Raw genomic sequence first — 22,500 nt, 5'->3', positions numbered from 1 at the left:
TGGTCAAAATGGTTATGATGTTAACCTTTCCCAAAAAATGACTGCGTTCTGGTGTAGCATGGAGATGACTACAGAATAACAACATTATTATTATTAACATTTTGTAAACAGCATCAAGAGAAAAGACTATGGGTAAGAATACTACTTACACAGTGTATATTATCTAGGGAAGGAAAATTGCTATCTGATTATAAGGCCATTAGTAAATTTCAAATATGAATCACATGTATATTTATTTTGTCAAAGTTATAATATACACCAGACTTGTAAAATTAATTGCATAGAATTATTTTCCTATTTTGCCAAAAGATTTCTGTGGGAAAGAATAAGAGGTAGATATTAGTGGCCCTAAACATTTTTTTAAAGAAAGTTTTCACCTAAAAATCACCTCTGAGATTGTTTTAAATATAGAATATTTAAAAAGTGAGTTAAATATCAACCTAATAAAGTTATATTTGAATGTGCAATCACAGAACATCTAGGAGTTATTTCATGATTGTACAAATTCTCAGCCTTTGTGTTTTCATTCTCGAGTACTATCAGTACTTATTAGGTATCCTTAGGCATTGTACTACATGCTACTCCAACCAGTAAAATAATGTTATATAATAGTATTTGCCATATTCTTAGAAATATTACAGGAGATAATTTTAACTTCAAAGGGATACCTGCACAAATGAAACAATACTATTATACTTCTACAACTGCTATTGTAATCACAATTATTAGGAACTTTGGTTGTATTTACTTAGAAAAATCTGTAGCCACAACAGGTTACATTCAACTCCCTTTAAAATTGCATTCTCTTATTTAAATAAAAGAGAAACCACATATATGATAGCAAATTGCTAAAAATAAAAGGAAAATAATCTGAAGGAATAATACTTTAATTTTATTAGAAACAAAGTCTCTTCCAAAACTCAAATGCAAATACTTTGTTTTTTTTGTGAAAGAATGCAATTTCCAATTTCAGTTGAATGATATTGTGTACCTTATTGATGTTTGGCTCCTCCATCATAGAACTTTTGATGGTTTCACTGTTGTCCTCTAATGACTTCATCAAGAATAACCACATGACAGAAAGTAAAGATGAGATGTAACATGCAAAATACTAGGGGTATTTTTTAATATTATATTTTAAAACCAAATTTACTAGAAAAGAAGACTGGACTGAGTTGCTATTCTCAAATCTCATATACTTTAAAAGAAGCATGTGTGAGGGTGCATGGTTAGGGAATGAGAAAAACATAACTCCTCTGAACTCATTAACCACTACTATAAATTTTATTCTGGTGCCTAAGAAATTTTTACTAAACTTATTTTGAAATGGTGACATTAAAGCAAGATTGATAACAAAGTAATTTATATTAAAAAAATTCAGAGTTACTAGTTCTAGAGACTAGCAACTGAAAATTAAAGTTGAATTGCTCTCTTACATGCTACTATATCTTATCTCCATATCTGACCCCTAAGGACACTCTCCTGATTAGAAAATTGTTCTACATTTCTAATTCTCTTCTACCGATTTAGCCAGAAAAAGTCAATAAATTGTTTGGAGGTACATATCCTTCTTAGAAGGGAATAGGAGCATTTGTTAAAGAGTTATCTCAAGATGTTTAGTTCTTAGATAATAAAAGAAACTAGAAAAAGGAAGTGGGAACAAAGATGGTGACTGTCACATCTCAATTTTTTGCTGGGAAGGCCTTAATCTATTTGTTGTCATCTGTACTTAATTTCCAAATAAATACAAATAGATAAGACATTCTATTTTAAAACATATGTACCAGTAAGCTACACTATATAGGAAAAGAAAAGATCTGAGAATATATCAGGATTTTAAGGTCAGATGAAGAAACCAGAAAATTTCATTTTCAAACACATAAAGGAATAAAGAAACAGCAGCAGTTTCAAAATACTCTCTATCATCTATTCAAAATATAGGGCCTGTCATATATCTATCTCCTAACCATCTGGAAAGTCACAGTGACTTGGACTCACATATTTAAGCATTGTAATCATTTTATAAAAATAAGAGCTGAAAGGTAATTGTGTTAATACCAAAAATAGCTTTGTCAACTTTCCAGTAAAGATTAACTTTATGCCAGCTCTATAAAGCTAAGATTCTGTTTAATTTCATCCAATCTGTATTTTACTATATGAATTTTTTTTCATATTCCCTCTAAAAGTCACTATTTTTAAGAATGACCATCAAGAATAAAACAACAAAGCAATAACAACAAATTTCTAATCACTACCACTAATTGTGGCAGGGTTCAAATAACTTAAATCTACTGATCAAAACACTACAAAGTAAACGGTATTAGAGTCATTTTGCAGATAAAAAAACAAAATTCAAAGAAAATATATAGTTTACTGGTAGTTACAAACCTATAAGTCCAACAATTATGTTTATGATTTTAATTAAAATAGTCACAATAAGGAATAATTTGATAATTTATTTAAGATATTATGGAACTCCAAAGAAAATTAAGAATAAAATAACAGAGAAATCAATACGTGTGTAGTTGTACTTATTATCTGCTATTTCTGTGCATTGTGGCTTGATTATATGACTCTATTTCCTGAACGATTATATTCCTGAATTGACAAGGTTAGATGTCATCTTGCTTTTTGTTTACTTGTCTATTGTGAAGTTATTCAAAATTTTTAAATTAATATCTTCAGTTTTTCCTTCCACTTCCAAAACTGCACAAAGCTTGCCCTCGGACTAATTCAGTGCTACCCAAAGTGAGATCCACAGACTGGCTGCCAGTTTTGAGCCCTTGGTTACGGGTAGAGGGTAATCAACTACATCTACTGTTTATTTCTCCTAATATATATAAATATTTTTAAGTCAGCGTCTTGGTCTGTCACCCAGGCTGGAGTGCAGTGGTGTAATCATAGCTCACTGCAGCCTCAAATTCCTGGGCTCAACCAATCCTCCTGCCTTGGCTTCCCAGAGGGCTGGGATTACAGGTGTGAGCCACCATGCCTGGCCTCACCTGGTATTTTTTTTTAGTAGCAAAGCACTCTCAATGAAGGGAGCAAGTTCCACATATGATCAAACTGATACTTATTTTTCACACTAGCCTCAATGACCAAAAAAAAAAACCCATTATGATGATAAAATTGAAGCATATATCATCAACCAGTTACAGTATAATTATAAATTTGTTTCAGTTAGCAAAATTTCACTAATTTAAACATAAACTACAGAAGAAAGTGCAAATTAAGATATTTTCAGTATATAAACTCAGTTTCAATTTAACTTCTAAAACTATCACATGAAAATTGTAGGAAATTTCTAACTTGTCTCTTAAATTGATGATCATTACAACATAAAATACAGGAAACAAGATACAGAACCTTAACTCAAACAATAACCTTTTGAAAAATAAGCCCCAAATAAATCTGAATTAATTACTCTGAATTAAATTGATGTATATAATACTGCCCGTCTTTTTAGCATTAACTGTATATGTTTATGACATACGAAGGCATTTTCAAAATATCTGCAAAATGAAACTCATTTTTAATGTTTGCATGATAATATGACTTCAACAAAAAAAAAAAAGTAAACAGTTTTTAACTTATACAGACCTCATTTAGACACCGTTTCTTTGTGAATATATTTCTAATAAAGGTTTCTTGAATTTCTTCCTGTTTCACCAAATACTGCCAAAGCCTCTTCACAGACAGTGCCAGATGATGTTTGGATCTATGGAGAGATAGTAAATTTAATTATACACTTCAGAAATTTCTAATTAACTTGATCACAATTCCTTGGTGCGATATGAATGATTATTATAATAAATTAACTAGAATCAGACCATATAATCTGGGGCAGTAGTCTGTAAACTTTTCTTAAAGGATCAGTAAATATTTTAGCCTTTGTGGGCCACATGGTTTCTGTCACAATGACTCAACTCTGATATTGTACAGGTTGAGTAACCCTTATCTGAAATGCTAGGAACCAGAGGTGTTTTGAATTTCCTGTTTTTTCATATTTTGGAATCTTTAAATATGCAAAATGAGGTGTTCTGGAGATGGAATCCAAGTCCAACCACAAGATTTATTTTTATTTCATGAACATCTTATATTTATAGTCTAAAGGTAAAAATAATTGCAATATTTTAAATAATGTGCATGAAACAAAGTTTGTATTAAGTATTTAAGCGTGGAATTTTCCACTTGTGGTATCATGTTGGCACTCAAAAAATTTTGGAGCATTTTGGATTTTTGGATTAGAGATGATCAACCTGTAGTGGGAAAGTGGCCATGGGTAATAAGCAAATGGCAGATATGGCTGTAAGCCAATAAAATGTTATTTACAAAACAAGAGGAAAATAGAATTTGGCACATGGGGCTGGCCATAGTTTGCCAATCCCTAACCTAGAGTCATAGGATCTAACAAAAAGAGGTATGCCTCCTAGAAGACATCTAGAAGCAGAGCTACTCAATGTGCTGCTCATGGACACAATCAAAAACTTTGTTCATGAGCAGCAGTGAGTTAAGAGCTTCCACAAGAACATACATCAACTATAACACTAAGCCACTAAGCACATCATTTAGTACACTTAATATTTTTTGTGGCAAGACTTTCTAGATGAAGCAACCATTGCAATGATTTACCTTTTGGTTCAAACTTTCTCTCCTCCTGGACAGTAAAGCAATTGCTGACTGGATTATTCTGAATAGCACTGCTCTAGAGCACGTATCAATAAGCTACACTCTACAGGCCAAACCCAGCTTAACTTCCATTTTCAAAAATAAATTGTTCTGCACCACAACCAAGCATATTTTTTTAATGGTTGCTTTGGCTCTACAATGGCAGGGTTGAGTTGTTGTGACAAGGACATATGGCCCAAAAAGCCTAAAATATCTACTATCAGGACCAAGAAAATTTGCTAACCTCTGGACCTCCATAGGCATTACATACTGGCACAGATTTGAGCCTAGAGTAGCAAAATAAACATAGGCCTTAAATATTTTGTACAACTCCTACCTTAAAAATAGTATCAATAGGAAAACCTACTTGAAAGGAGTGTTTGTGGGTTCCAGTAAAGCTTTGTGTCGGAGAATTGCGGGACCTGCAGACAAACTCTCTTCAGATGTATGACTTGCAATATAGTTTTGAGGTGGCCCACCATGGATTTCAAGTCGTCGGAGAAGTACTTGTTGCCAACACTGAAGAGTTTTTAGAACAGCATGGCAAAGAGGTGAACTAACTGGAAGCTCTAAAAGAGAAAATTGACCCACATTTATACTCTCCAGTAAGATACTATATTCAGTTGTAAGAAAGACTAAGATAACATATTAACACACACTTTGACAGGAGAGATGTGAAAGGAGAGGTGGCCATAGAAATCAGGTAGATTAGAAATGGTATGTCATAAATCTGTATGAGCATTTCAGCATTACAGCTTCTGACTTTAATTTCACATTAAAAATGTACCTGAAGATTATGAAAACGTGTGGGAGGAAAATTAATTATTTTATTTTATTTTTTTATTTATTTATTTTGAGTTGGAGTCTCACTCTGTCGCCCAGACTGGAGTGCAGTGGCCGCTCTCGGCCACCGCAGCCTAGACCTGCTGGGCTCCAGTGATCCTTCTGCCTCAGCCTTCTGAGTAGCCGGAATTACAGGCACACGCTACCATGCCCGGCTAATTTTTTGATTTTATTGTAGAGATGAGGTCTTGCCTGCCCAGGCGGGTTGAACCCGTGGGCTCAGGCAATCCACTCACCTCAGCCGCCCAAAGGCGCGGGATTACAGGCTGAGCCACCGAGGCTGGCAAAATTAATTATTTTAAAACTTGGATTAGCTCAATTTCTATATGGCATATGACTCTTTAAGATTTGTTTAGAAAATGAAAATTATACACAAAGTAAAAAAAAAATCAATATTTGCCATGAAACTCAGCGCTTTTCTACCCCTTCATATTCTTGAGTCCTAATTCCACTTTCAACTTTTAGCTATTCCTGCTACTTATCTACCCATGTCTAAAGAACATGCTTATACTATGAGTTCTTGATTTTTCAATTTTGGCAATGATCTACTGATTTACTACTATGGCATATGAAAATAAACTTCTCCCCTCTCCATCATTACAATATAGTCTCATAAAAATTTTGGTTAAATCGGTATTTTAGTGCTTACCATATTGTGTGTCTCTGTGTGTGTGTGTGTGTGTGTGTGTGTGTGTGTGTGTGTGTAAATACAGTTCACAGCTAAACCACTTGGTCACTTGGTATACTATCATGCTCCTTTCTTTACATCAGGTTCAGTGCCTCTGATTTCTTTGAGTATCAAACAGTATAGCAGACACATTTACAGATGGTTGATTTAGTTAAAAGAAATCTATATCTTCTACAAGAGGAAACCACTAAACTTTTCTCCACTGATTAAAAAAAAAAGATTAGTAAGTCAAAAGCAATGGCACCATTAGTTCATGTTAAAATATTTATTACCTGCAACATCATGACCTGCAAATGGATAGAAAGTCTTCAAATTGTTAAGCACCAATTGCACCATCGCCAATCGCATCAATGACCAACTAAAAATAAGGCAACAAAGGATCTGTTAAAGATCTATGAGTACAACACCGTTTGACTCAATAATTCCACTAATAGGAATCTACCCTGAAGATATTCCTCCACAATACAAAATAATATATGCATGCAGTTACTCATGTCAGCATTATCTATAATAGGAGAAGAGTAGAAATAACCAAAGTGTTCATCAGGAGAGTACTGGTTGAATACCATGTTTTGAACTACGGAATATTAGAGTAACCATAAAGAATAATGAAGAAGGACTTCTGAAAATTTATATTTTTTATCACACCATTAACATATCATGTTTTCATAAAACATATATACTTTTTAGATGTAAACATATCAATACAGAGAAGACAACAGCATATCAATAGAAATGAGACATAATCCTACCACTCATGAAAGTAAGAATAATGCAGTATTGGGGCTGGAAATGAACACTTTGAAATATTATGATTTTTATAATATACAGAGCCTTTTTTTAAAGATAGTGCTTATTGACATCTTAGTACTAGTGTTCTACTCAAAACATTAGATTTTCTAGGCTAAACAATGGAAGTCATTTATCTTGGGAGTCCAAAAGGCAAGGCAGAGTCTGAGAGCAAGACATGTGAGAAATGGTACAAATACAGATGACGCACTCACAAATAAAGGTAACTGAGAAATTACTGTTAAGGAATGGAATATAACAATTTCAATTAAAGAAATTTGAGTTATAAAGTGTTGTAAATTCACCAAACCTATTAATCTCACATATATTATTTAAAAAAATATTTATATAAACCATGATGATTTCTTACAGGAAGCTTAAAATAAAATATTCCATACCTATATGAATTTGGATTAGAATGTTCTTGGAAATGGAAATCTGATGCTAAAACACTATCATCATCTTCATCATCTTCATCACTTTCCAGACTCTCCTCTGAGTCATATTCTGCTCTACTTTGGGAAGGAGGTAGAAAAGGCTAAAATAAAGAAATCATGAAATTTATCAAGGAACGATCTGATTTAAAACATTCAAATATATACTCTAATGTCAACAATTCATCCCATTTGCAGATGATTCATTATAAGAGAGTAACTACTGACCAGGTGCAGTGACTCATGCCTGTAATCCCAACACTTTGGGAGGTTGAGGTGGAAAGGTTGTTTGAGCCCAGGAGTTCAAGATCACTTGAGGCAACACAGAAAGACCTCCTCTCTACAAAAAATTTAAAAATAGCCAGGTGTAGTGGTGTGTGCCTGTAGTCCCAGCTAGTAAGGGGGCTAAGGCAGGATGATCGCCTGAACTCAGGAAGTCAAGACTGTGTTGAGCTGTGATTGTGCCAGTGCACTCCAGCCTGGGCAACAGAGTAAGAGTCCGTCTCAATAAAAAAAAGAGAAGGGTAACTCCTTCAGGTCCCCTCCCACTGTGGGAGCTTTTCTGTCCTCTCAAGAAATCCTGCTTTAAAAAAAAAAAAAGAGGAAAAAGCAAAAGAAATCATTTCTAAAAACAAGAACTTTTCAACATTTGGATTTGATGAGCAGTCATAAAAGTGGAGGAGGGGAAAGACAGAGAAGGTGATTTTAACAAAAGAAAAGTAACTGTTGTCGTTCCATGCCTTTGACTTCACCTTATACAATTCCCTTATTTATTCATCCATTCAACAAAAAATTCATTAAGTATCCACTGTGTGCCCAAAAGTGTACTTCTTATAAGAATTTAAGACAGAGTGACTGTCCTCATAGAATTTACATTTTAGTGGAAAAGAAAGATAAATAACAGAAAGCTAAATACAAATTATTTTAAATCCTATAAAGAAAAGAAGATGCGGTGGAAGGATCGCCTAAACCCAGCAGGTCAAGGCTGCAGTGGCCATGAGCCTGCCACTGCACTCCAGCCTGGGCAACAGAGTGAGTCTCCAACTCAAAAATGAAAGAAAGAAAAAAAGTTAAGATGGAAAACAAAAAGGAGAACTGAGATAAGGTGATCATGGAAGGCCTCTTTGAAAAGTGGTACTTAGGCCGGGCACGATGGCTCACGCCTATAATCCCAGCACTTTGTTAGGCTGAGGTAAAAGGGCTGCATGAGCCCACAAGTTTGAGACCAGCCTGGACAACTTGGTGAGACCTCTACGATAAATCAAAAAATTAGCCAGGCATGGTGGCAGGTGCCTGTAGTTCCAGCTACTTGGAAGGCTGAGGCAGAAGAATCATCTGAGCCCAGTAGGTCAAGGCTGCGGTAGCTGTCAACATGCCACTACACTCCAGCCTGGGTGACAGAGTGAGACTCCAGTTCCAAAAAAAAAAGTGATATTTAATTGAAACCTAAAGACAAAAGGAAAACAAGGTATATAACAAGAAGGGAGAAAAGTATTTTAGGCAGTGGAAATTAGAAAGGCTTTAATATGAGAAAAAGTTTGGTATAAAAAAATTAGTTAGACTGAGCCTGTTGAACAAGGGGATAAGTTTATTAGCAGAAAGATTGAACAGCAGATGATAGGGTCTTGTAGGCCACAGTAAAGGACTCCAATAAAATGCCACTAGGCCAGACCCAGTGGCTCACGCCTGTAATCTCAGCACTTCTGGAGGAGGAGGCGAAAGGATTGTCTGAGCCCAGGGGTTCGAGACCACCCTGGGCAACATGACAAGACCTCATCTCTATTAAAAAAAAAAATTAGCCTTGCATGGTAATGCGCACCTGTAGTTCCAGTTACTTGGAAAGCTGGGCAGAAGGATCTCCCTGAGGATGAGGTGGTGACTATGAGCATGTCACTGCTCTCCAGCCTGGGCAACAGACTGAGAGTGAGCCTCTGACTCAAAAAAAAAAAGTCACTAGTAAGTTTTAGGTAGAGGACAGGTATTCAGATTTATATGTTAAAAACTACACTATGACCACTCTCTTATGAGAAATAAAGTTAAATGGCAAAAGTAGAAATGGAGACATCAGTAACTAAAGCAAAAGCTGGCAGCCTTAACCAGGCAGTGCTCACTTGTGTTATTTCAGCATTTTGGGAGGCCAAGGTATGAGAATTGCTTGAGGCCAGGAGTTTGAGATCAGAGTGGACAAAAGCAAGATCCCATCTCCACACAAAAAGTTTTAAAATTAGCCAGGCATGGTGATGCATGCCTGTAGTTCTAGCTACTTAGGAGATTAAGGTGTGAGGATGGCTTGAGTCAGAGTGTGATGCTACCATCATGTCACTGCACTTCAGATACTGTCTCTTAAAAGAAAAAAAAAGAGTTGGTAGTTAGGATATAGTTATTAGTAATGAAGCTAGAGAGAATAACATATTCAAGATATATTTTGGAGAAAGCACTGACAGATTTAAGAGCAAGCACAAATGGAGTAAAATGAATGACTCCTGGTTTCTTGCTTGAGGAACTATAATAATGAAGATGTGATTTAGTAAAATACAAGGACTTGGATCTGAGAGAGGAGATACTGGGGAAAATAAATATAGTATGCCCAAATCTTGAAGAAGACCAAATTCATGGGTGAAGTAGAAAAAGAAGAAAGGAAATTATGAAACAATAAACAGCAGTACAACGACCATTTGTATACCTAATCCTGAATTGTACCCCACACCTTTAAAATAAAAAATAAAAAAAAAGAATAAACAGTAAGCTTAAGAAAAAAGATCAAAAGTTCAAGCCATAAGAGATAAAAGATAGACTAAGTGGGACCTCATCAAACTAAAAGCTTCTGCAAAGCAAAAGAAACCATTAAGAGAGTGGGGAGAAAACCCTCAGAATGGGAAAAAATATTTGCCAACTGTATATTTGACAAAGGCCTAATATCCAGGATCTACAAGGAACTCAAACGTGCCAAAACAGAAAAACAAAAAGCCCTGTTAAAAAGTGGGCAAAAGGCCAGGCTCGGTGGCTCAGCCTGTAATCCCGCGCTTTGGGAGGTCGAGGTCAGTGAATTGCCTGAGCCCGTGGGCTCGAGACATGCCTGGGCAACTTGGTGAGACCTCATCTCTACAATAAATCAAAAAAATTAGCCAGGCGTGGTAGCGCGCACCTGTAGTTCTGGCTACTTGTAAGGCTGAGGCAGAAGGATCGCTGGAGCCCAGCAAGTCGAAGCTGCAGTAGCTGGGAGCAGCCACTGCACTCCAGTCTGGGTGACAGAGTGAGACTCCAACTCAAAAAAAAAAAAAAGTGGGCAAAAGACATGAACAGACACTTTTCAAAAGAAGACATACAAGCAGCGAATAGACACATGAAAAAATGCTCAGCTTCACTAATCAAAGAAGTGCAAATCAAAACCACACTGAGATACCACCTAACTCCAGTCAGAATGGCTATCATCAATAACTCAAAAAACAACAGATGCTGGAGAGGATGCAGAGAAAAGGGAATGCTTCTACACTGTTGGTAAGAATGTAAACTAGTATGGCCTCTGTGAAAAACAGTATGGCAATTTCTAAAAGATCTAAAAATCGACCTTCCATTTGACCCAGCAATTCCCCTTCTGAGAATATACCCAGAACTCAAAACATTCTTAAAAAAAAAAAAAAAAAAGATACCTGTACACACATGTTTACTGCAGCACTATTCACAATAGCAAAAACATGGAACCAACCATAATGCCCACTGAAACTGGACTGGATTAAAAAAAAAAAAAAAATGTGGTACATATACACGATGGGATATTATGCAGCCATAAGGAAGGACAAAATTATGGACTTTGCAGCAACTTGGATGAATTTAGAGTCTATTGTACTCAGTGATCTATCACAGAAACAAAGAACTGAGTACCACATGTTCTTACGCATAAGTGGATCCTGAACATTTACCATATACTACAAGAAAAGGATTGCCGGGGAGGCGGGGAGGTGGCGGGGAATGACACATAACATCAATGAGGGTACCTGATCCTAAACAGGCAAAGTGAGGACCAACAGGAGGCCCAAATTTCACCTGTTCATTGATCATTTATGTACCTAATCCTGAATTGTTCCTCATATCTTTAAAATAATAGCAAAAAAAGAAGAAAAAAACAGGAGAAACTGGCATCGAGAGAACAAAAAACCATTTAACAGAGGGAGTAGTCAAGTGTGTTAATAATGCTAAGAGGTCAGAAAAGATAATAATAAAACTGTTTCAGTTATATTTGATATGGATATTACCTGAATTTCAACAAGAACAGTTTCAATAGAGTAACTCGGTCAGAAGCTGTATTATGAATAAGTATGAAAGGGAAATAAGACAGTAAAAGGAAATATGTGTGTGCTTTTGAAAAACTGAATGCAAACAGGGAGTAGATAAATGAAATACTGGCTAGAAAAAATTTGGGGGTCAAAGCAGAGGTTTGAATTGAAGATACTGAAGCACACTGATGTACCGATGAGAAGAATATAGAGAAAGAGAGAACTTGAAAACATAGGAGAGTAGAGAAGACAAGTGAGAATGGGATTCAGAACAGAACTTGAGGAAATGGTCTTTGATAAGCAGGACTCTTCCATTATAACAGAAAGGAATGACAGGAACAAGTGTATAATTTTACAATGGGATGATGAAAGAATTTTTGTCTGATTCTATTTTCCTTGGTGACTTTTAAGGTGAGGTCATCAGTTAAGAGTAAAAGTAAGATGGAAGCGGAGATGTGGGAAGTTTAAAAAAATAGTTGTAAGATCTTACATCTAAGGAAGTCCAATAAAGAAACAGTAGAGAGGGTGGAACTTCTGGAAAAACTGAGTATCTTGCCAAATCCTCTCCCTAAAGAGTTAAGTCCTGTCCCCAAAGAGCAACAACAAAACAAAGTGTTAAAAACAACCAATGGAAAATGACAAAATGCATTTAACACACAGAAAAGCAATTATTTAAGAAAACCTACTGAATCAAAACAGTAAAACAGTGATAATTTGGTCAAGAGCTGCTCCCATCCAACACCAAGCTCTCTGGTATAAAAGGTCTACCAGGCCAACAGAGCAGGCTGTGAGGACTAATAGTTCTGATGCCCTGCCAGAGGGGACTGTCTTTAAAATTTTGTGCCGCCGGGTTCGGTGGCTCAGCCTGTAATCCCGCGCCTTTGGGAGGCTGAGGTGAGTGGACTGCCTGAGCCCGCGGGTTCAAGACCCGCCTGGGCAGCGAGACCTCATCTCTACAATAAATCAAAAAATCAGCCGGGCGTGGTAGCGCATGCCTGTAATTCCGGCTACTTGGAAGGCTGAGGCGGAAGGATCGCCGGAGCCCAGCAGGTCGAGGCTGCGGTGGCTGGGAGCGGCCACTGCACTCCAGTCTGGGCGACAGAGTGAGACTCCAACTCAAAAAAAAAACAAACAAAATTTTGTGCCAACGGGCATTTTCAAAAGCAATACAGATCTCAGTAGCAAACAATTAAGGAAGGCTAACATCTCAACTATCCTGAGGCTGTGATACTTACTAACTGGGGCAAGGACAGAGCACAGAAATTTAACAAAAAGATTCAGAAACAAGAAAGTTAAAAATGGCCTTGCTAACCAACAATCAGCAAAACTAGCCTTTAAAAAATGAAGGCAAAATAAAGATATTCCCAGAGAAATGAAGCGCTTAATAAACATGTGTTGAATGAATGATGAATGAATGACTCTGCAAATGGCAGTGAGGAACTAGCAGACATAAACTCCCTTCATTACCCTGAAGCACTTAGAAGACTAGAAAAATAAAAACCACAGCTTAACAAGCCAGAGGGATTGGTGTCACCAAAGAAAAGTTAGATTTCAATTAATGGAAGGAGGGGGAAAAACATCCAAAAGTTGAGAATGTGAGGAATTTGGCTGATCACATGATACACAGATAATACATCTAGGCAGTCCTTTAAGAACAGTAATGCGTGACTGTAAAAATGACCATGCAAGCAGAAACCAACCAAAGCAACATGAATAAAAAACAGGAGAAATCACAAATGTTCTGTGACCTTTAAAAATATTTATCAAAACACTAAAATCTCTCTTACCACCTGCTATAAATGTATATGGAAAAATTTTAAAATAGTAGAACTAATATTTAGCATACTGTAATTAAAATATTAGAAATAGCTGGGCTCGGTGGCTCAGCCTGTAATCCCATGCCTTTGGGAGGCTGAGGTGAGTGAATTGCCTGAGCCCGCGGGTTCAAGACCCGCCTGGGCAGCGAGACCTCATCTCTACAATAAATCAAAAAATCAGCTGGGCGTGGTGACGCATGCCTGTAATTCCGGCTACTCGGAAGGCTGAGGCGGAAGGATCGCCGGAGCCCAGCAGGCCGAGGCTGCGGTGACCAGGAGCGGCCACTGCACTCCAGTCTGGGCGACAGAGTGAGACTCCAACTCAAAAAAAAATAAAAAATAAAATATTAGAAATATTGGGAACTGTTTTATGTTTTTGTAAAAAAATGTAGTCTTAATAAAGATTGCTTTCTTCTAGCTCTATAACTTAGGATGTAAAGCAAACATCTTTTCTATTCCTTAACCAATTGTTAGACTTCTAAGTTTATATCAGCTTTCAGCATTTTATTCTTTGGATGTTCAATGTTTGAGTTTTTTCATTGCAAAGTTTTTTTTTGCCAAGGTCACTGTCTCTAGAACATATTCATTCTTTCATCACAACTACATTTTACATTTATGTTTATATGTTGATCTTCACTAAATTCTTCTGGCTGTACATCTTCTAGAGTCTTTCAAATGGCAGCAGTGTTAAATTGCTACAGTTAGTTATTTTTTTCTTTAACTCTATGTTTGATTTGAATTTCATTCAGTACTATCAGTTTTTTTTAAGTAGCACTTTCATCTTAGTTAGCCAATTTCCTCTTCTGATTAAATCTAATTTTGTAAGGTATCATATGGGTTTATTATACGAAATACGGAAGCAAAACTACATATGTATGGCTTGAATAGCAGGTGCTAAATGATCAATCACTGACAGACTGAAAAAAACTGACATGATTGGTCACTAATAATGAAGCATGCATCTGTTATTACAGAGTGATTTCTAGAAATGAAGAGCTAGCAAAGACATTTATTCTTTATGCAATTACCCATGTTTGAGATACTGTGATAACTGAAATTTGAACCAAGTAATTGAGGGACTGATGTTATTTAACTTACTAGTTTATGTTACTAGTTTAAAAACTCTGGTAATTGAAATTTATGCCTTTCAAAACAATAAAGGCCTGCCTATAGTGTAAAAAGTATATGGATGACAGATGATAAGGCACTTTGATTCCTTAATCAAATCAAGTACATTAATATGAATACGTTAAGCAAGTTCTCTTCTTATTCAAGAGCCTAGTTTTGCTTGAAACACAAAAGTCGTAATTTATCAAAAAACTGCCTTAGAAACTGGCAGGAAATTTGGTCAAAATATTCTGGGGTGTTTTTTTTTTTGAAATGTAGCCTGATACAAATGAAAATGCTCTAAACCAGAATGAGAAAACGTCTGGAAGCAAAGTAATTACACTTATTTTAAACAGTTTCATTTCCATTTGACTATGAAAATACTGGTCTGGATAGCGCTTTTTATTACCTTGGCTATGAAATAGTCCCAGATACTGAGCTCAGGTGGGATAAACTTCTCTTTAACTGCCAGTGACTCCTGGCTTACTGGTGGTGAGGAAGCAGTCAACGGGGCAGATTCTCTGCAAGACATTTTTGATGGCCTAAAACGTTTGTTCTGTTTTTCTCCTTCTTCAACTAGTGAAGAAACTAACAAAAAGAAAATAAAGTATTATTAAAGTAGTATTTTCAATGTATTTCTTTCTGCCTTTACATAAATCTAAAGTAACTATAAATAAGCATACACAAAAAATAAGATTAAGATTATGAAAGTATAGGGAAGGTAAGAAAATAATTAAAGTAAGACAAAAATCATTTTTGGATAGTAATCTCTCCTTTTTTTCTCAATTTGTCCCTCATTTTTTAAATATTGACTTATCTATTGTACATATAGGATAAAAAGATACAATATCTGCCTGCAAATCAGTCCACAATTTTACTAGAAACATGACATCCTTTTTTTTAAAAGAATATCATGAGGTGTCAATTTTAATTAAAAGCAACACCTTGGCCAGGTGTGGTGGCTCACGCCTGTAATTTCAGTACTTTGGGAGGCTGAGGGGGGAGGATGGCTTGAGCCCAAGAGTTTGAGCCCAGTCTGGGCAACACAGCAAGATCTCATCTCTATTTATAAAATAAACAAACAATTAAATAAAAGCAACACCTTACTTCTGAGACTCTTCAGTTATCACGTGGCCTTATATCTACATATAAAACTACATTTTTTATTATGAAACATATTTAAATTTCAAGTACAATAACTACTTAATTAAATTGATGCAAACTGTTAGAAATTTTCTAGTCAAGAAATCACAAAGAAAAAAATGCAATCTATTGTTTTACTTTCTGAACCCTCTGCAGTTAGTCAGCATTCTCTCAGTATTTTACCTTAGAATACTAAAGTCACTAGCATTTAAAAAGTTATACAAATCTTTAATCAACACTAAGTCACAAGATGCAAATCATCAGTAGAGAATCAAGAATGGCCAACATTAATAAAAAGTAACAGATGCTGGCAAGGATATGGAGAAAAGGGAATACTTCTACACTGCTGGTGGGAATACAAACTAGTGCAATCTCTATGGAAAACAGTGTGGAGATTTCTAAAAGAACTAGAAATTGACCTTTCATATGACCCAGCAATCCCCCTTTTGGGAATATACCCAGAGGAACTTAAATGACTCTACAAAAAAGATTCCTGTGCACGCATGTTTATTGTAGCACCATTCACAAGAGCAAAAATATGGAACCAACCGTGCTGCCCATGGAAACTGGACTGGATAATAAAAAATGTGGTGCATATACACAGTAGACTATTACACAGCCATAAAGAAGAACAAAATTATGGACTTTGCAACAATTTGGACGGATTCAGAGTCAGTGATCTAACACAGAAACAAAGAACTGAGTGCCACATGTTCTCACTCATAAGTGGACCCTGAATATTTACCATAATACTCTAAGAAAGGGATTGGCAGTACCTGGAAACTGACAGGGGATGTGGGGGGGAGGGCGCGTAACATCAATAAGGGTACCTGATCTCAAATCAGGCAAAGTGGGGACCAAAGGGTGGCCTAAACTTTACCTGTATGATGACCACTTTTATACCTAATCCTGAAGTGTACTCCATATATTAAAAAAAAAAAAGGAATCTTGCAGACACAGGCATAATCTAATATACACGCAAACAATTCCACATTAAAGCACATCAATATTCTCCTTCAGTGATTCCAATGAGATTTTACTTACCTTCCAAATCAATGCAAATACTTGTGCTGTAATACAATTTTGTTTTACTGTTTGAAGTTACTCAGCTTATAGATACAGCATGCACATGCAATTATATGAAATTGCAGTCAAACTGAGTTTAACAAATTTGGTTATTTCAGAAAAAAGGAAAGATGAATAAAATATTAGCATTCCAAGTGGTTACTAAAAGTGGCACAATTACTACTTAATCTTTCAAATGACAGTTCTTTTAACAGGAACTGTCAGATTAAATGTGTATTCTTTTTCTTTGTTCTTACTAACATTTGATAATCAACAGTTTCCAATATTACTGTTGCATGTCTTAACATACATTCCTTTTTTTTTTTTTTTTGAGTTGGAGTCTCACGCTGTTGCCCAGACTGGAGTGCAGTGGCCGCTCCTGGCCACCGCAGCCTCGACCTGCTGGGCTCCAGCGATCCTTCCACCTAAGCCTTCCAAGTAGCTGGAACTACAGGTGCGTGCTACCACGCCCGGCTAATTTTTGATTTATCGTAGAGATGAGGTCTTGCCAAGTTGCCCAGGTGGGTCTCAAACCCGCGGGCTCAGGCAATCCACTCACCTCAGCCTCCCAAAGTGCGGGATTACAGGCTGAGCCTCCGAGCCCGGCTCAACATAACGTTCTAATACTTAAATGGTTTTACCAATTTCTCCTCAAAGTCCAGAATACAGAGGTACTTTTTTTACCCTTTCAAAAAATTAATGATAATTTTAAGTTTATCATTTGACTTAAACATTACTGTTTTTTTTTTCTTTTTTTTTTTTCTTTTAAGAGATGAGGGTATTCCTAGGGTGCTTTTGCTGGCGTTGATACCTGTTTAAGGGATCCTCCCATCTCAGTCTACCAAGTAGCTGTAACTACAGGCATAGAGGCCAACTGCTTTTATTATTATTAGAGGACATATGAACCAAGAAGTATAGAATCTCTGGAAAAATAAAACTTACAATACTAAATTAATAGATTCTGCCAAGATTGATTGCTATATCATAAAAAATTGTTTTAAAAGTAAAAAATAAGAGTGTTTTTTAAAGAAAATAAAAACATTTGGAAGTACAGTCTGTGATTTCAGACACATACTATGAAAATAAGAAAGTAACTACACTAGAAGGAAATGTTTCTAATTTAAGACTCCATGCCAGGAAGTATAAAACTACCTATCAAAACACTCTTGATGAAGAAGGACTAAAGGAAAAAAAACTGGCAATCAGGTTTATAGTACTGCATTGTGTATTACTTTAGATGCTATACATAAAAGGACTTCAGTGATGCCTCCCACACAAGAAATGACCTGTGACTTGTCAATATAGTAGTTGCTCCCTCTTCTTTTCTCTCAATTGCAGGAAGACTTATGGCTATTTTATGATTAAATCCTATTGGGACAACTGGTCATCAAACTCAGGGGGAACAACACAAACTATGTAGTTGCTGGGTGTTCAACTGGTTGTTTTTGAAAATGCCAATAATCAAATATCAAGAATTTCTGCCATTCCTTGGCAGAAAACTGACTTTACTATCCTACTATTAAGAGAAAAAATGACTACTTTACTAGCAATAAAAGAAAAAAATTAGTATGGAGAAATGAAGAGCAACTTGGATATAAAGCTTATGAATTTTAAGAGGTATAGGTAGGCCAGAAAGTAGCTAAAGAAAAACTAAGGCATGAGTAAGAAAACAAGTCAGACAGAATCAGGTTGTGGCATACATTTTTTAACTTTCTTAGTTTCTTAGCTGTTTTGAGCCATAGAAAGTACTTTTTAAAAGGAGACTTCCATGTCAAGATAGTAGACTGTACAAATATATCTTCCTTCCCTTAGGAATCCTTTCCTTACTCTTAGGACATTCTACATTGTGATTTTCTTAGAATTATAGAATTACTTCCCAAAAGGACTCACAATAAAAATAAAAAATGGTTAAGAGGCTACATCTCAGGAATGAAAATGGGAGGAGCAGAGGAATAAGAAAGACAGTGTTGCTTTTTATAATTTCTTTACTGCTGGATTTGTTACTACACATATGTATTACCATGATTAAAACTAAAACATAAAAAGATGGCAATTAAGTATTTTTTCAGTTCATCATTTTAAATAGACACAATGAAATTAATATGCTGAACCCAGATTTAAATGTCATTTCTTTAAAAATTGAATTTAGGAAAAGAAGGCGCAGAGGAGGGAAGGAGGGAGGAAAAAACAGTGAACTTAAAGTAACTAGCAGAACCATCTTGTTCTTCACTCTAAGGCACCCTTACCCACAGAGCTATTCATGAGTGTGCCAGAGGGTATATGAAGCTTCGGGAGGCACATCATCCCAGACCTTCAAATTTACTCCCAAAATTTAGGGGGAGAAGACAAGGTAAATTATTTAACTAGCAGTTTAAAACATTTTATTTTTAAGAAAACACAGATATGGAGAAGATAAAAATCATGCGAGTTTAAAATAAAATAAATTTCAAATCTGTTTTTTACTTTAAGCAAGCCAATTCAGTGTAAATCCTCAGTTTCCTAAGTGGTAAAGTCATTTTCCTTTATCATCAGGGGTACTTAAGGCAAAAAGTATGACAAGTACAAATATGTGAACACAAATTAAGTATTAAACAAATCTTTGAAATTAATTTAAAGCATGATTTTATAAGCAAACCTCAAAGATTCAAAAAATAAAAGGATGAAAGAAGTCATTAATAGAAAGTACTTCTTACTACACAAAGAATAAGATTAATGATTTTTGGCCGGGTGCAGTGGCCCTTGCCTGTAATCCCAGCACTCTGAAAAACAGAAGAGAAGACTGCCTGAGCCCAGGGGTTCAAGACCAGCCTGGGCAACAAGGTGGGACCTTGACTCTACAATACATAAAAAAATTTGGGCAACCCCTTTGGGCAACCTCTCCCACTGTGGGAGCTTTTCTGTCCTCTCAATAAATTCTTTCTCACTTAAAAAAAAGAAAAAAATTAGCCAGGCATGGTGGCATGTGCCTGTGGTTCCAGCTTCTTGAAAGGCTGAGGCAGAAGGATTGCCTGAGCCCAGCTGGTCGAGGCTGCAGTGGCCATAAGTGTGCAACTGCACTCCAGTCTGGGCAACAGAGTGAGACTCCAACTCAAAAACAGACTTGTTGTGCCTCAAGTCTGTAATCCCAGCAATTTGGTAGGCCGAGGTGAGGAGACTGCCTGAGCCCACATGTTCAAGAACAGCCTGGACAACTTGGCAAGATCTCATCTCTACAATAAAAAATAAAAAATAAATTAGCCAGGTGTGGATAGTGCATACCTGTAGTTCCAGCTACTTGGAAGGCTGAAGCGGAAGGATCACCTGAGCCCAGCAGGTCGATGCTGGGGTGGCTGTGAGTGTGCCACCGCACTCCAGCCTGGGCAATGGAGTGAGACTCCAGCTCAACAAAAAGTGTGAAAAATGATTCTTTCCGGATTTTAGAAAGACTGTTGGACCATCAGGGTCTTCTTCTCAGGATCATTACCTCACACAGTATATTGTATCTGGCTCCATAAATACCTATAAAAATGAATTGATGGGTATCTAAAAAATAGAAAGTAGTGATTTGTCTCCAAACCACAAAGCAAGGCAGTCTCAAAAGTAGCTGGTATGCAAAATGATTTAATGAAATATGGAAGAAAAATAGTACAACTTCTGTTTATGTTTATTTTTTGATAAGTAGGAGGACTGGGAGAAGAAAAAGGAAGGGGGTGGAGGCGAAGAAGACAGGGAAAAAGAAAAGAATAGAGAGAAAGGAGAAGGGACGAGAAGAAAGGTGAGATAACGGGCAGGGGAGAAGAAAGGCAAGGGAAGAGGGGAAGGAGGGAAATAGTGAAAGCAGAAAATAAACTTTATGTTTAATAGCTGGATCAACAGTAGTATCCATAAATATACATACACTGGGGGTTTGCTCAAGTGTGTTTTATGGATTGAGTTATGTATTCAAAAGTCAGAAGATCGCTGCCATAGAGTACTTTATACTTTTCAATCATCCTGGAAGCCATAACATGGTTCTGTCTATAAGATTTCAGTTCAAATTCAGCAAACTTATTGAAAATTTGAATAGATGATATGCATACAATGGGGTATTACTCAGGCTTAAAAAGGAAGGAAATTCTGTCACATGCTACAAATAAATGAATTTTGAGGACATTATACTAACTGAAATAAGTCAGTTACAAAAAGACAAAATACTGTATAATTCCACTTATATGAGGTGTATAATATAATCAAATTCCTAGAACTAGAATAGTGATTACCAGGAGTTGTGGGGAAGGAAAAGGGGGTGGAGTTGTTTAATAGGTATAGTTTCAGATTTGCAAGATGAAAATGTTCGGGAGATCTGTTTCACAACAGTGAGATATACTTAACCCTTGTCAACTATATCCTTATAAATGTTTAACATAGTACAACGTATGTTATGTGTTTTTTATCATAATAAAAAATTAGAATAGAGAGAATACATTAAGTCATTCTGCTGTAGGACTTAAGCTGCCAGAAATATTAGAGAGTGGAGTTGAAGAGAAATCACATGCTTAGTCTCAGTAAGGCACATAGAAATATTGAATGAAGGGGTCTAATCAGACAGATGAATGTTACATGTCTTATAAGGCTAGTTTCTGCTTTGTCAACAGGCTTTAGCACTGAAATGAAAGGATAATTATCTATAAAAATTTATACATGTGCAATCCTTGGAGAGTTTATTTTTATCTTCCATGCTTTCTCCCCCTTATATAAAAATTTGCTTTCCCCAGTCTTTTAGAAAATGAACAGAATGCCTGTGATCCCAGCACTCTGGGAGGCCGAAGTGGGAGGACTGCCTGAGCCCATGGGTTCGAGATCAGCCACGGCAACTTGGCAAGACCTCATCTCTACAATAAAATAAAAAAATTAGCTGGGCATGGTGGCATGCATCTCTGGTTCCAGCTACTTGGAACTAAGGTGGAAGAATCGCTGAAGCCCAGCAGGTCGAGGCTGTGGTGGAGTGCCACTGCACTCCAGCCTGGGTGATAGAGGAGCCTTCATCTAAAAATAAATAAATAAAATAAACTTTACATTAAAATTTATATGAAATGACCCTCAACAAAACATTTAAGACTTTAACAAAAAAAGTAATTGTTTCCCAAGAAAAAGTAGCTACTTTGAGGTTCACCAGTCTTTTAAAAGTTCTTTATAATAAATCACCAGTTAAAAGTGTTTGGCAGGGTCGGGGACGGTGACACACACCTATAATTCCAGCGCTCTGGGAGGCCAAAGTGAAAAGATTGCCTGAGTTCACAGGTTTGAGATCAGCTCGGGCAACTTGGTGAGACCTCATCTCTAAAGTAAATAAAAAAACTAGCCGGGCGTGGTGGTGCATGCCTGTAGTTCCAGATACTTGGAAGGCTGAGGCGGAAGGATCATCTGAGTCCAGAAGGTCGAGGCTGTGGTAGCCGTGAGTGTGCCACTGCACTCCAGCCTGGGTGACAGAGTGAGACTCAGACAAAAAAAAAGTGTTTGGTACACTCAATTATATTTTAAATAGCTGATTTCGTTTCATTTTTTTTTTTTTTGAGTTGGAGTCTCACTCTGTCGCCCAGACTGGAGTGCAGTGGCCGCTTCCGGCCACCGCAGCCCCGACCTGCTGGGCTCTGGCAATCCTTCCGCCTCAGCCTTCCAAGTAGCTGGAACTACAGGCGCGCACTACCACGCCC

The 22,500-nt window shown here is 36.6% G+C and overlaps 1 protein-coding gene across 1 annotated transcript in view; it reads right to left on the bottom strand.

Moving 5' to 3' along the window:
• Window positions 1-22,500, bottom strand: part of LOC103274680 (dmX-like protein 1) — a gene marked incomplete at its 5' end in the record, with an annotated part of 98,683 nt that overhangs the window by 38,397 nt on the left and 37,786 nt on the right. The window contains 6 exons of the mRNA XM_008072112.2: window positions 992-1,054; window positions 3,601-3,718; window positions 5,036-5,237; window positions 6,472-6,557; window positions 7,387-7,526; window positions 15,030-15,208. Of these exons, the coding sequence (XP_008070303.2) occupies window positions 992-1,054; window positions 3,601-3,718; window positions 5,036-5,237; window positions 6,472-6,557; window positions 7,387-7,526; window positions 15,030-15,208 (788 nt within the window). The remainder of the gene's footprint in view (window positions 1-991; window positions 1,055-3,600; window positions 3,719-5,035; window positions 5,238-6,471; window positions 6,558-7,386; window positions 7,527-15,029; window positions 15,209-22,500) is intronic.

This window comes from Carlito syrichta, unplaced genomic scaffold (genome assembly GCF_000164805.1).
Source record: "Carlito syrichta isolate Samal-C Ts95f unplaced genomic scaffold, Tarsius_syrichta-2.0.1 Scaffold314854, whole genome shotgun sequence".
Taxonomy (NCBI): Eukaryota; Metazoa; Chordata; class Mammalia; order Primates; family Tarsiidae; genus Carlito; species Carlito syrichta.
The sequence above is the reverse complement of the archived record's forward strand: the minus strand, read 5'-3'. Positions and strand labels throughout refer to the sequence as shown.